General features: G+C 42.9%; 1 protein-coding gene across 2 annotated transcripts in view; it reads left to right on the top strand.

Moving 5' to 3' along the window:
• The window catches only part of TEKT3 (tektin 3), a 33,323-nt gene extending 29,728 nt beyond the window's left edge, over positions 1-3,595 (top strand). Inside the window, exon 7 of one of the 2 annotated variants that reach the window (XM_034647126.1) lies at positions 3,274-3,595. In XM_034647126.1, the coding sequence (XP_034503017.1) occupies positions 3,274-3,490 (217 nt within the window). In that variant the 3' untranslated portion in view covers positions 3,491-3,595. The remainder of the gene's footprint in view (positions 1-3,273) is intronic. The other variant, XM_002927893.4, reaches the window with a different exon arrangement.
• Positions 3,596-15,874: the final 12,279 nt, after the last annotated feature.

Genomic DNA, 15,874 nt, shown 5'->3' with positions numbered 1-15,874 from the left:
TGGATGCTAAAGCCAATATCCTGGGTCTCTGCTTCTGCCCTTTGCTTGCAGGGAGCTGAGCCAGTCGGGGCAGGAAATGGGACCCAGTTCCTTATTACTGCCAGTGAGACTCCTTATTTCCTTCTTGGTTTCCTGGATAACCGTGCAAAGCTTATAAACACATGTGGGCCTCGTGCCTCTGGAAAGGGCTGTTCATCAGTCCCCCAGCTCAGTTTCCTTGTCTGTGAAACAAGGAAGCTGGGCTTGATGACCTCTCACATTTATTTTCCAGCTGCTGAGTTCTGGGATGCTAGACTGTTGCCTTACTATAATAATGATTTTAGCATGGCCTGGATATTTTTCTATGATGGTGAAATCCCTTTCTATCCCTAGGGAGACACATATCTTTATTGGTCATCGCTGCTGTTCTCTTTACATTACTGTATGTTTTAATTTTTCAATTAAAAAAATTTTTTTTATGTAGGCTCCACGTCCCATGTGGGGCTTGAACTCATGACCCTAGATTGAAAGTCTCCTGCTTTACCGAATGAGCCGGCCAGGCGCCCCTGTATTACTGTATATTTTAATTAATTCCATGCACCTCCAATCTGCTGATAAATGAACTCCCAAACAAAGAAAACCTTAAAATTGAGTCACTAGTTACAATTTGATAAATCTGGACTTGTGTTTTCAGCTGACCGGAGTTAGGCAAGGGAGCAGCATGGTAATTAAAAGCAGCCGATGGGTAGTTCCATGCAAAACTGTAAGGAGAGTTATCTGAATTCCTTATACGTCAGTTTTGTCATCTGTAAAATGGAGATAATCATGGTATCTACTTCGTGGTGTTGAGGGTTAGATTGTCTGATCGTATTTTATTTTTTTTTTTAAGATTTTATTTATTTATTTGACAGAGAGAGACAGCCAGCGAGAGAGGGAACACAAGCAGGGGGAGTGGGAGAGGGAGAAGCAGGCTCCCAGCAGAGGAGCCTGATGTGGGGCTCGATCTCATAACGCCGGGATCACGCCCTGAGCCGAAGGCAGACGCTTAACAACTGAGCCATCCAGGCGTCCCATATTATTGTCTTTTTACAAATTGTCCCCTAATTTTTTTCTTAAGTAACTTCATAGTCATTTCTCCTCAATATAATTGGTCAAATCAGTGGGTAAAGTTGCCCCTGCTTAATTGCTCCCCGGGAAGAGAAAGACTTTCTAAATATAAACACAATAGAAGAAATCACGAAGAAAGAGAATGATTTGGCTGACTGTAAAAAATTGAAATCTTACGTATAATAAAAACATTGTAACCAAAATTTAAAAAGGCAAAAAAGCAAATTAGAGAAAACATTTGTCAGAAGCAAGGCAGACCAAAAAAAAAAAAAAAGAAAAAAGAATCAATATGCCTAATATGGAAAGAGTTCTTTGCAAATGAGTAAGAGAAACAGTAATAGCTCAGTAGAAAGGGAGCAAAGGAGAGAAGCAGTTCACAGAAAAGATACAAGCAACAAGGCCAATAGACACTTAGGGAAGGTTTGCTAATAATCAAAGAAATGAAAATTGATACAATATTGACTTATATAATTTGAGGAGACGCTATAGGTTTTCCCATGAAATTAATTTTTCCTTTTTTGTCTTAATGAAAAATATGTCATTTTTTAAATCACAAAGTAATTAGAACTACAACCTGTTTCACCGTTTATATAGCTGATTTCAAGCCTTATCCTGTGCTATTATGTTTTTAAAAATTTAATTTAATTTATTTTTTAATAATTTTTTATTATGTTAGTCACCATACAGTACGTTGTTAGTTTTTGATGCAGTGTTCCATGATTCATTGTTTACATATAACACCCAGTGCTCCATGCAATACGTGCCCTCCTTAGTACCCATCACCGGCCTATCCCAATCCCCCACCCCCCTCCCCTCTGANAGTCCATAGTCTCTCATGTTTCATTCCCCCTTCTGATTACCCCCCTTTTCTTTATCCCTTTCTTCCCCTACCGATCCTCCTAGTTCTTATGTTCCATAGATGAGAGAAATCATATGATAATTGTCTTTCTCTGCTTGACTTATTTCACTTAGCATTATCTCCTCCAGTGCCGTCCATGTTGCAGCAAATGTTGAGAATTCGTTCTTTCTGATAGCTGAGTAATATTCCATTGTATATATGGACCACAGCTTCTTAATCCAGTCATCTGTTGAAGGGCATCTCGGCTCCTTCCACGATTTAGCTATTGTGGACGATGCTGCTATGAACACTGGGGTGCATATGGCCCTTCTCTTCATTACGTCTGTATCTTTGGGGTAAATACCCAGTAGTGCAATTGCTGGGTCATAGGGTAGCTCAATTTTTAACTTTTTAAGGGACCTCCACACTGTTTTCCAGAGTGGCTGTACCAACTTGCATTCCCACCAACAGTGTAAGAGGGATCCCCCCTTCTCCACATTCTCTCCAACATTTGTCGTTTCCTGCCTTGTCAATTTTTGCCATTCTAACTGGCGTAAGGTGGTATCTCAGTGTGGTTTTGATTTGAATTTCCCTGATTACGTTTTTGACAATTGCAAATACATTTAGTCTGGGAACTTGAGGCATTGCCTTGGGACGTTGCTGGGGGGCAGGAACATTATAATGTCAGGAATGCCCCATTAACTAACCCCTCCCACCGCCATTGTGCTGAATTCTAGCCACTGAGTAACATTGGGTGTCCCCCTCTTCCTAACAATGAAAATAATTTCTATGCTAAAATACCAATGTAAGAAAGCCCAGCTAAGCTTTGATTTGTTCCATTTTTCCTATTTAAAGAAAGTCACATGCTTACAAGTTCCTCTTTTTTTAAAAATATAATAATTTAATGTGTGTGTGTATGAACATTTGATGGCTTCCCTAAAATATGCTTCGTTTGCCTTTTGGCTTCTGGGCGTTGNTTCCTATTTAAAGAAAGTCACATGCTTACAAGTTCCTCTTTTTTTAAAAATATAATAATTTAATGTGTGTGTATGAACATTTGATGGCTTCCCTAAAATATGCTTTGTTTGCCTTTTGGCTTCTGGGCGTTATAAATGGGAGTGGCCCTGGCACAATTCTAGAACCACAGGGAAGCCCAAGGATTGCTTCCTCCGCACGTTTGTTCTGACATGGGGATGACCTGTGTGCTGATGGGGGCTCCGAGTGCACTCAGCCCAGCTGCCCCCTTCCAGTAGGAATTCAATATCCCTGCAGGCTCTTAATTCAGCACATATCCAGCCTCGGGACTGTGACTTCCGCTAACCTAACCCTGCGCTTCTGTCCTCACGCAGCCTTGTGAACGAGGTGTACGAGGTGGACGACACCATCCAGACCTTGCAGCAGCGCCTAAGGGACGCAGAGGACACCTTGCAGTCACTGGTCCACACCAAGGCCACCCTGGAGCATGACCTGGCCATCAAAGCCAACTCCCTGTACATCGACCAGGAAAAATGCATGAGCATGCGCAAGACCTTCCCCAACACCCTCCGGCTGGTGGGCTTCTGTTAGGGACCCCGCCAGGAGCTGGAAGCGTGGAACCAAAGCCCTGTGGAGGCTCGTTTAAGCAAAGTGCTAACATATTCATGTATTAAAGGATTGTGTTGATAGACACGTACCAGCGTCCTGTCTTGGAGAGTCTTTTGTTTCCGTCCAGACCTTCATTTTCTACTATTGACTAGGCTTCTGAGTTGTGGGAAGGATATAAAGAAATAGAATCCATCTACTAGAGAAGGTTAAAAAAAAAGATCATTTGTCTTACTCTTGTTGTCTGTGTAACACGAATGGGCTGGAGAGGAGCCATGTATTTCCTCGGAGGCGATGGGGGGCAGGAATCACAAATAGGGTGGATTTTCAGCTCCGCCTCAAAGGAAACCCAAGGGAAGGAGAAGGGCACTTGGGTGTGTGGTGGCTGGGGATAGTCTGAGCAAAAACAAGGGTGGAAAACTACACAATATTTGGAGCAATGGTAAGGAGACCAGTTTGACCGTGATTCACAATGCAGGGTATGTAACGTGGGGAGACCTTCATCTCCAGGTCAAGGAGTTGGGATGGGAGCTGATAGGCACCTCCGAGCAGGAAAATGGCCTTATGAAATTGCCATGGAGCAATGATATCAGAGTGACAGCAGCAGAACCAAAGGAAGGAGAAATACAAAACACACTCTAACCAATCAGCAGGACTTGGTAACTCTTTCCATGGGAACTGAGTGCAAAGGGGTCCAGGATGACAGAGGGGTTGACCCTAGATGGGTTGCAAAATGGGGCATTGCTTAAATTCCAGGGGCTCCTGTGGTATCCCAGGGGTTATTGTTTACAATAACTTTTTCTTGATTATAAATGAAAAACATTTGCATGACATATTTTGGAAATGGAGAACACACACAGACACCAACTCCTAAAACACACACGTGATCATAACACCCAGAAATGATCACCGAGGTTTGTCAGCATTTTATTTTCGGTGCTCTCAATCCCTTGGCTTTGACTCAATGTGTATATAATATTTATCTACACATGTGGGTAATATGTAATGGTTATGGTTATTTACATATATACATACGTCCCTGGCCATTCAGCCACAGCATCATTTTTGAAAACCTTTCCTTTCTACCTCCAAGAATCAATACATATTGCTCGTGGGAACTTGAGAAAATACGGACAACAAAAGAAGAAAATAAATGTCTACTATATTTCTAAACTAGGTATTTTGATATGCATAGATTTTTGTTTCTGTATTTATACACTGGTGTTCCTCTCAAAATCGGAATCATTTCGAATAAAGTAGCTAGCACTTTTAAAGCACCTACTATGTGTCCGATACTATTCTCAGTGCATTCACCTCAACCTATTTATGCTTCCTTCACTTCATCATATGTACACTTTCCATGTCATTGAACATCTTTTCACAACTTCATTTTAATGGTTTTTTGATGTACTGTTGCATGGAGGTTCTAGAATGTTCTATAACCAATTTTTCGAAAAAAGGCTTTTTTACGGTGTGTTGTCATATCACCCTCCTGACAGCAGTCTATGAGAGGGCGAGTCTTTCTGCATCTTTGATAACTTTGTGATTTTTTTTTGTTTTTACCATTTAATACTATAAAAATGGTCTTAATTGCTTTAACATTTTGTTCTTTGGACACTACTGATATAAATAGAGCATGGTTCCCTGGGCCCTTGAATTTTTTTTGTTAATTGCTTGTTTTTGTTATTTGCCTATTTTCCCTGAGTATTTATCTTTTTTTTCCATTTATTTTTGAGAGTTCCCTGTATATCAACCATACTATCCTTTCTCCATAGGTACCGAACATGGATTCTTGATACGGCACTCGCCTTTACATTTTGCTTATGGTTTTTAATGTATAGAGGGTGAAATGTACGTGCTTCCATTATGACTTATTCATGCCTTTGGAGTTACACCAGGAAAGCTCTTCCTCATCTCAAGATTATTTACTTGTAATTTCTTCTAATTCCTCTAGTGTTTTCTGAACTTACATTTTACCGACTGGAATTCAACCTGATAGGATGTCGACAGCATTCTGGCTTTGAATCCTTTAACGCAGAAGTCCTGAGATGGGAAGGTGGGGTTACCAGAGGGAAAGGCTTTCTGTCTGTGTCTCCTACTTGTCACTGAGGTGTATCCCCCTCTTTCCCATTACCTAGCTAGCATCTCTCTGTCTGTCCTCTCTGCTCCCATCTAACCACTGTTGATTAACCCCAAACCCTGTCTCTCTTTCTTTCTCTCCCTCTTTCTGTTTCTTAGAAGTTTCTCAGACCTTGGTTCGTCAACTTCATGAAACATCTCGAAATGCTAGTAGAGTTGACATAAACATGGTAAGCTTGGACCAGGGGTATTTTTGTGGTCTCAGTATATCATTTTAGAAATCAAATTGTAGGTTTTTGTCCTTGTCCCTTCTCTTCTAATGGAAACAAAGACCTAGAAGTCCCTGTCAAACATGTAGGCAATGAGGGCAATCAAGTGTTGATAGTCATTGCTTTTAGATGACAGTAAGAATAAACGTAAATTCCACATGTCTCTAAGTTGTCACATGTTTCGGGGAAAATCTTGCCGACTTTTTCCATGAATTGCTACCTTTTTTAAGGACTATATGCCCGTGGAGTTTTTTTCCTTAAACATATGTTGCAGGCATTGCAAGAATGTGATGGGAAGAAAATGTAGTTCAGACACAGAAAAAAGCCAGTTTTCTTGTTATTTCGGTAAACCGTGGGCAAGGCTAAGTTCCACAAATAAACATTCGGTTACTAGTCTTAAATGTTGTGGCCACTTCACGAGGGTAAATATTCTAATGCTGAAATCCATGAACAGCTAAGAATCACAAAGTGTGATCCTGTTTGAGAATCATAGGCCTGCAAATATCAACAGGGGATGTGGCTTTATATATTCAGGCCCCACGTATCTGTAATAGTATGTGGCTTTAAGAAGGGCTCCTGGAATGTCCAAGGCTTCCACCTCCCCAAGCATCATTCGGATTTAGAAATGCGCGTAACTGTCCCTAAATAGCCAGGTCACCTATAATTTTAGTAATTTCCATTTATGCCTCTGGGGAAGTGTTGTCATAAACACCTCACCTGGCACTTTTGAGTCCTGAGTTCATGCTGTAAATAGCTGAGCTGGGGTCCGGTTTGAGGTTATAATTTTTGTTTTGCTCTGAAAGCAGGGATGGAGTCCTTCCCTTTGTACGCAGGGCTGACCCCAGGCACACAGGAAGAGGCGGACTGGCTGCTCATTGTCGTGTCCCCAGGATCCCCTGTCAGTGTCCACTCTGCTAGCCCTGACCCTTCCTTCAACTGTTCCCAGCAGCGCTGGGTTCATCCTTGGCGTCATTGCCAAGACCAGACTTCAGGGCAGAGTGCTCTGACGGTATTTTTGGAACCCTATATATTCGTGCCTTCATGGGGAAAAGAGACAATATTTAATCTGTTCACCAGAGCTGGACAAGCGATTTCACCTTGCAGGACCAGCGCTAGACCATGGTAGTACGTATTTATGGAGTGTTGAGTTGAGAAGGATTCTGAGGCCCTGTGTGAGCTCGGACAGGTAAGAATCTAGACGCGCCCCAGGATAGTGTTGCCTGCAGGGGTTCCAGAGCAGAGAAGAGGCAGCACAAATACAGTTAGCCCTGCTCTAAGTCATTCTGAATCCTCCTCAGCACAAATCTTTCTCTGTCAACATCAAAAAGGTTCTGTTTTGTGGTCTAGGGCTCATTGCCTCCAGACCTTGCTATTTGCTAATTTTGCTGGGAGCTAATAGGAGACCCTTTCTGCTGCCAACTTTTTCCTTTTAGCAAAAGGACCTTCTAAAGAGCTCACCAGGACCGAAAAGGAACTCTGGTGGCATCACGGCACAGCAATGAGGGACTTTTACTGCTGCTCTAAATGGTACCTCATTGTGTATGGATGGATGGGGTTGCGGGAACCATACAAATTGCTTATCTTTCTCAATTACTTTTTCCTCCTCCCTGTAAGGTGAAGTGATAGCTTTGGACCAAATTTCAAGGTTCTCGTCTTGGGTATATTTTAGCTCTTCAGTCACTCAGACGTAAGGATGCTTTTCCTACTCCCCCACTCCCCACCAAATGGTGCTCTGCTTGCCTGAGAACCTGCTCTTTATGGAAACATATGCATTTACTGATAACAAAAATTGTTATATGTATTGGGAGGTATCCATTGTTTTGCAACAAGCTGACCGGTTTCACCTTTCAACCCCAGGCCACTTGATATATGTAGTAAAGATAGAGACTCTTTAAGAGAGATGAGGCCAGGCAACCTGAGAAAATAATAAGCCAGGGCCACAGACAAGACGTGAGAACACCACCCACACCACAGAATGAAAGATTAAAGCATTGAAACTTTATTTGTTTCACATGCCCAGGAGCAGGGGGAGTGGCAGAAAGAGAAATCCTCAAGCTGACTCCCCGCTGAGTGCAGAGCCCAACTTGGGGCTCTGTCCCAGGACCCTGAGATCGTGGATCATGACCAGAGCTGAAACTAAGAGTCAGACGCTCCGCTGACCGCACCACCCAGGCACCCCAAAGCATTGACGCTTTAAAATCATGCTGGGGCATCCAACTTTCCCAGTTTCCTAAAAGGTAGACGTAGTAGATGTTTCTCAGGGTCTTGGGGGAAAATAACCATACCTCCAAGTATTCACGTCTTTGCAAAGTCCTCTCCTCTCCTTGACTATGGGCTGACTTTCTGATCACTTGACTCAACAGACTGCAGTGTAATACTGTGCCAATTCCAGGCCGAGGCCTTGAGAAGGCCTGGAAGCTTCTGCTTTTATGCTTTTGAGATCTAGCTGCCATGTAAGAAGTGTGACTGCCCTGAGATCACCATGCTGTGAAGGAGCCCAAACAGCCACATGGAGAGGCTCATGTGGAACAAAACGTCAGCCAATAGCTGCAGATGGGCTCATAGGGAGGCCAGCACCACCTGCCAGGCGCGTGAATGAGGCCATCTGGAATCTTCCTGCCTTCCCAGTGCCTCTGCTGACACCATGGGAGGCAGAACTGCCCATCCAACCTACAGAATCATAAGAAATAATAAACTGTTGTCTTAAACTACTAAGTTCTTGGATAATTTTTTATGCCACAACAGGCAGCCCAAACAAGTTTCTTGAGTTGCTCATTACTATGTTCTCATCATAACCACAATAATCTCATGAGACAGTTATTATTACCACTCTACAAATGGGGAAACTGAGACTCAGAGAGATTGTATAATCCCACAGGTGCTAAGCAACTAGTCTGAGGTTACTCAGATAGAAATGCTGGATTGAGTGTTCAACCCCCTTATCTGACATTGGAATATGAGCTCTTAACTACTTATTTTATATAGTTAGAGAGTCTCCAGATAGATCTTAGCAATAACAACAAAAAAGTGTGTAAAATGATGGCACTGTTAGATTTAGAATTGAGGACAGAGGCATTGAAGAAGCTTTAATTTTGGAAAATGTGCATAGAATTAAGGCATGAGAGGCATCCAGCCTCTGGGTTGATGATCATCTCTTGATATTGACACATGTAACGATGATGGTGATAGCCAACTGGTGCTGAGTAGAGGAACTTTATAAATATTATTTCACAATCACAGCTGTTCTCCAAGATGCACACATTTAACTATTCACATTGAAAAAATGAGGAAATTGAGACTGAGGGAAGTAGAATAATCCAGAGTCAAGACACTAGCAAGTTTCAGAGTCAGGAGCTGAACTCAGATATGTTTGTTTCCAAACATCACTAGGCATCAGGGAAATACAAATCAAAGCACAATGAGATACCACTTCCCATTGGTCAGAATGGCTAAAATAGACAACTCAAAATCTGTTGGAAACAACAGATATTGGTGAGGATGGTGAGAAAGGGGAACCCTCTTACACTGTTGGTGGGAATGCAAGCTGGTGCAGCCACTCTGGAAACCAGTATGGAGTTTCCTCAAAATGTTAAAAATAGAGGTACCCTATGACCCAGCAATTGCACTGCTAGGTATTTAACCAAAGGATACAAACATAGTGATTCAAAAGGGCACATACACCCCAATGTTTACAGCAGCAATGTCCACAATAGCCAAAATATGGAAAGAGCCCAGATGTCCATTGACAGATAAATGGCTAAAGAAGATGTGGCGATATATATATAATGGAATGTTATTCAGCCATCAGAAGGAATGAAATCTTGCCATTCACAATGATGTGGAAGGAATTAGAGAATATTATGCTAAGTGAAATAAGTCAGTCAGAGACTGGTAAACATATGATTGCACTCATATGTGGAATTTAAGAAACAAAACAGATAAACATAGGGGAAGGGAAGGAAAAATAAGATGAAAACAGAGAGGTAGACAAACCGTAAGAGACTCAATTATAGGAAAGAAACTGAGGGTTGCTGGAGGGGAGGTCGGTGGGGGGATGGGGTAACTGGGTGATGGGCATTAAGGAGGGCACTTGATATNTGGGACGTTGCTGGGGGGCAGGAACATTATAATGTCAGGAATGCCCCATTAACTAACCCCTCCCACCGCCATTGTGCTGAATTCTAGCCACTGAGTAACATTGGGTGTCCCCCTCTTCCTAACAATGAAAATAATTTCTATGCTAAAATACCAATGTAAGAAAGCCCAGCTAAGCTTTGATTTGTTCCATTTTTCCTATTTAAAGAAAGTCACATGCTTACAAGTTCCTCTTTTTTTAAAAATATAATAATTTAATGTGTGTGTATGAACATTTGATGGCTTCCCTAAAATATGCTTTGTTTGCCTTTTGGCTTCTGGGCGTTATAAATGGGAGTGGCCCTGGCACAATTCTAGAACCACAGGGAAGCCCAAGGATTGCTTCCTCCGCACGTTTGTTCTGACATGGGGATGACCTGTGTGCTGATGGGGGCTCCGAGTGCACTCAGCCCAGCTGCCCCCTTCCAGTAGGAATTCAATATCCCTGCAGGCTCTTAATTCAGCACATATCCAGCCTCGGGACTGTGACTTCCGCTAACCTAACCCTGCGCTTCTGTCCTCACGCAGCCTTGTGAACGAGGTGTACGAGGTGGACGACACCATCCAGACCTTGCAGCAGCGCCTAAGGGACGCAGAGGACACCTTGCAGTCACTGGTCCACACCAAGGCCACCCTGGAGCATGACCTGGCCATCAAAGCCAACTCCCTGTACATCGACCAGGAAAAATGCATGAGCATGCGCAAGACCTTCCCCAACACCCTCCGGCTGGTGGGCTTCTGTTAGGGACCCCGCCAGGAGCTGGAAGCGTGGAACCAAAGCCCTGTGGAGGCTCGTTTAAGCAAAGTGCTAACATATTCATGTATTAAAGGATTGTGTTGATAGACACGTACCAGCGTCCTGTCTTGGAGAGTCTTTTGTTTCCGTCCAGACCTTCATTTTCTACTATTGACTAGGCTTCTGAGTTGTGGGAAGGATATAAAGAAATAGAATCCATCTACTAGAGAAGGTTAAAAAAAAAGATCATTTGTCTTACTCTTGTTGTCTGTGTAACACGAATGGGCTGGAGAGGAGCCATGTATTTCCTCGGAGGCGATGGGGGGCAGGAATCACAAATAGGGTGGATTTTCAGCTCCGCCTCAAAGGAAACCCAAGGGAAGGAGAAGGGCACTTGGGTGTGTGGTGGCTGGGGATAGTCTGAGCAAAAACAAGGGTGGAAAACTACACAATATTTGGAGCAATGGTAAGGAGACCAGTTTGACCGTGATTCACAATGCAGGGTATGTAACGTGGGGAGACCTTCATCTCCAGGTCAAGGAGTTGGGATGGGAGCTGATAGGCACCTCCGAGCAGGAAAATGGCCTTATGAAATTGCCATGGAGCAATGATATCAGAGTGACAGCAGCAGAACCAAAGGAAGGAGAAATACAAAACACACTCTAACCAATCAGCAGGACTTGGTAACTCTTTCCATGGGAACTGAGTGCAAAGGGGTCCAGGATGACAGAGGGGTTGACCCTAGATGTGTTGCAAAATGGGGCATTGCTTAAATTCCAGGGGCTCCTGTGGTATCCCAGGGGTTATTGTTTACAATAACTTTTTCTTGATTATAAATGAAAAACATTTGCATGACATATTTTGGAAATGGAGAACACACACAGACACCAACTCCTAAAACACACACGTGATCATAACACCCAGAAATGATCACCGAGGTTTGTCAGCATTTTATTTTCGGTGCTCTCAATCCCTTGGCTTTGACTCAATGTGTATATAATATTTATCTACACATGTGGGTAATATGTAATGGTTATGGTTATTTACATATATACATACGTCCCTGGCCATTCAGCCACAGCATCATTTTTGAAAACCTTTCCTTTCTACCTCCAAGAATCAATACATATTGCTCGTGGGAACTTGAGAAAATACGGACAACAAAAGAAGAAAATAAATGTCTACTATATTTCTAAACTAGGTATTTTGATATGCATAGATTTTTGTTTCTGTATTTATACACTGGTGTTCCTCTCAAAATCGGAATCATTTCGAATAAAGTAGCTAGCACTTTTAAAGCACCTACTATGTGTCCGATACTATTCTCAGTGCATTCACCTCAACCTATTTATGCTTCCTTCACTTCATCATATGTACACTTTCCATGTCATTGAACATCTTTTCACAACTTCATTTTAATGGTTTTTTGATGTACTGTTGCATGGAGGTTCTAGAATGTTCTATAACCAATTTTTCGAAAAAAGGCTTTTTTACGGTGTGTTGTCATATCACCCTCCTGACAGCAGTCTATGAGAGGGCGAGTCTTTCTGCATCTTTGATAACTTTGTGATTTTTTTTTGTTTTTACCATTTAATACTATAAAAATGGTCTTAATTGCTTTAACATTTTGTTCTTTGGACACTACTGATATAAATAGAGCATGGTTCCCTGGGCCCTTGAATTTTTTTTGTTAATTGCTTGTTTTTGTTATTTGCCTATTTTCCCTGAGTATTTATCTTTTTTTTCCATTTATTTTTGAGAGTTCCCTGTATATCAACCATACTATCCTTTCTCCATAGGTACCGAACATGGATTCTTGATACGGCACTCGCCTTTACATTTTGCTTATGGTTTTTAATGTATAGAGGGTGAAATGTACGTGCTTCCATTATGACTTATTCATGCCTTTGGAGTTACACCAGGAAAGCTCTTCCTCATCTCAAGATTATTTACTTGTAATTTCTTCTAATTCCTCTAGTGTTTTCTGAACTTACATTTTACCGACTGGAATTCAACCTGATAGGATGTCGACAGCATTCTGGCTTTGAATCCTTTAACGCAGAAGTCCTGAGATGGGAAGGTGGGGTTACCAGAGGGAAAGGCTTTCTGTCTGTGTCTCCTACTTGTCACTGAGGTGTATCCCCCTCTTTCCCATTACCTAGCTAGCATCTCTCTGTCTGTCCTCTCTGCTCCCATCTAACCACTGTTGATTAACCCCAAACCCTGTCTCTCTTTCTTTCTCTCCCTCTTTCTGTTTCTTAGAAGTTTCTCAGACCTTGGTTCGTCAACTTCATGAAACATCTCGAAATGCTAGTAGAGTTGACATAAACATGGTAAGCTTGGACCAGGGGTATTTTTGTGGTCTCAGTATATCATTTTAGAAATCAAATTGTAGGTTTTTGTCCTTGTCCCTTCTCTTCTAATGGAAACAAAGACCTAGAAGTCCCTGTCAAACACGTAGGCAATGAGGGCAATCAAGTGTTGATAGTCATTGCTTTTAGATGACAGTAAGAATAAACGTAAATTCCACATGTCTCTAAGTTGTCACATGTTTCGGGGAAAATCTTGCCGACTTTTTCCATGAATTGCTACCTTTTTTAAGGACTATATGCCCGTGGAGTTTTTTTCCTTAAACATATGTTGCAGGCATTGCAAGAATGTGATGGGAAGAAAATGTAGTTCAGACACAGAAAAAAGCCAGTTTTCTTGTTATTTCGGTAAACCGTGGGCAAGGCTAAGTTCCACAAATAAACATTCGGTTACTAGTCTTAAATGTTGTGGCCACTTCACGAGGGTAAATATTCTAATGCTGAAATCCATGAACAGCTAAGAATCACAAAGTGTGATCCTGTTTGAGAATCATAGGCCTGCAAATATCAACAGGGGATGTGGCTTTATATATTCAGGCCCCACGTATCTGTAATAGTATGTGGCTTTAAGAAGGGCTCCTGGAATGTCCAAGGCTTCCACCTCCCCAAGCATCATTCGGATTTAGAAATGCGCGTAACTGTCCCTAAATAGCCAGGTCACCTATAATTTTAGTAATTTCCATTTATGCCTCTGGGGAAGTGTTGTCATAAACACCTCACCTGGCACTTTTGAGTCCTGAGTTCATGCTGTAAATAGCTGAGCTGGGGTCCGGTTTGAGGTTATAATTTTTGTTTTGCTCTGAAAGCAGGGATGGAGTCCTTCCCTTTGTACGCAGGGCTGACCCCAGGCACACAGGAAGAGGCGGACTGGCTGCTCATTGTCGTGTCCCCAGGATCCCCTGTCAGTGTCCACTCTGCTAGCCCTGACCCTTCCTTCAACTGTTCCCAGCAGCGCTGGGTTCATCCTTGGCGTCATTGCCAAGACCAGACTTCAGGGCAGAGTGCTCTGACGGTATTTTTGGAACCCTATATATTCGTGCCTTCATGGGGAAAAGAGACAATATTTAATCTGTTCACCAGAGCTGGACAAGCGATTTCACCTTGCAGGACCAGCGCTAGACCATGGTAGTACGTATTTATGGAGTGTTGAGTTGAGAAGGATTCTGAGGCCCTGTGTGAGCTCGGACAGGTAAGAATCTAGACGCGCCCCAGGATAGTGTTGCCTGCAGGGGTTCCAGAGCAGAGAAGAGGCAGCACAAATACAGTTAGCCCTGCTCTAAGTCATTCTGAATCCTCCTCAGCACAAATCTTTCTCTGTCAACATCAAAAAGGTTCTGTTTTGTGGTCTAGGGCTCATTGCCTCCAGACCTTGCTATTTGCTAATTTTGCTGGGAGCTAATAGGAGACCCTTTCTGCTGCCAACTTTTTCCTTTTAGCAAAAGGACCTTCTAAAGAGCTCACCAGGACCGAAAAGGAACTCTGGTGGCATCACGGCACAGCAATGAGGGACTTTTACTGCTGCTCTAAATGGTACCTCATTGTGTATGGATGGATGGGGTTGCGGGAACCATACAAATTGCTTATCTTTCTCAATTACTTTTTCCTCCTCCCTGTAAGGTGAAGTGATAGCTTTGGACCAAATTTCAAGGTTCTCGTCTTGGGTATATTTTAGCTCTTCAGTCACTCAGACGTAAGGATGCTTTTCCTACTCCCCCACTCCCCACCAAATGGTGCTCTGCTTGCCTGAGAACCTGCTCTTTATGGAAACATATGCATTTACTGATAACAAAAATTGTTATATGTATTGGGAGGTATCCATTGTTTTGCAACAAGCTGACCGGTTTCACCTTTCAACTCCAGGCCACTTGATATATGTAGTAAAGATAGAGACTCTTTAAGAGAGATGAGGCCAGGCAACCTGAGAAAATAATAAGCCAGGGCCACAGACAAGACGTGAGAACACCACCCACACCACAGAATGAAAGATTAAAGCATTGAAACTTTATTTGTTTCACATGCCCAGGAGCAGGGGGAGGGGCAGAAAGAGAAATCCTCAAGCTGACTCCCCGCTGAGTGCAGAGCCCAACTTGGGGCTCTGTCCCAGGACCCTGAGATCGTGGATCATGACCAGAGCTGAAACTAAGAGTCAGACGCTCCGCTGACCGCACCACCCAGGCACCCCAAAGCATTGACGCTTTAAAGTCATGCTGGGGCATCCAACTTTCCCAGTTTCCTAAAAGGTAGACGTAGTAGATGTTTCTCAGGGTCTTGGGGGAAAATAACCATACCTCCAAGTATTCACGTCTTTGCAAAGTCCTCTCCTCTCCTTGACTATGGGCTGACTTTCTGATCACTTGACTCAACAGACTGCAGTGTAATACTGTGCCAATTCCAGGCCGAGGCCTTGAGAAGGCCTGGAAGCTTCTGCTTTTATGCTTTTGAGATCTAGCTGCCATGTAAGAAGTGTGACTGCCCTGAGATCACCATGCTGTGAAGGAGCCCAAACAGCCACATGGAGAGGCTCATGTGGAACAAAACGTCAGCCAATAGCTGCAGATGGGCTCATAGGGAGGCCAGCACCACCTGCCAGGCACGTGAATGAGGCCATCTGGAATCTTCCTGCCTTCCCAGTGCCTCTGCTGACACCATGGGAGGCAGAACTGCCCATCCAACCTACAGAATCATAAGAAATAATAAACTGTTGTCTTAAACTACTAAGTTCTTGGATAATTTTTTATGCCACAACAGGCAGCCCAAACAAGTTTCTTGAGTTGCTCATTAC

The sequence above is a fragment of the Ailuropoda melanoleuca genome, chromosome 17 (genome assembly GCF_002007445.2).
Source record: "Ailuropoda melanoleuca isolate Jingjing chromosome 17, ASM200744v2, whole genome shotgun sequence".
In the NCBI taxonomy this organism is placed as follows: Eukaryota; Metazoa; Chordata; class Mammalia; order Carnivora; family Ursidae; genus Ailuropoda; species Ailuropoda melanoleuca.
This window is presented reverse-complemented; position numbering and strand designations above follow the sequence as displayed.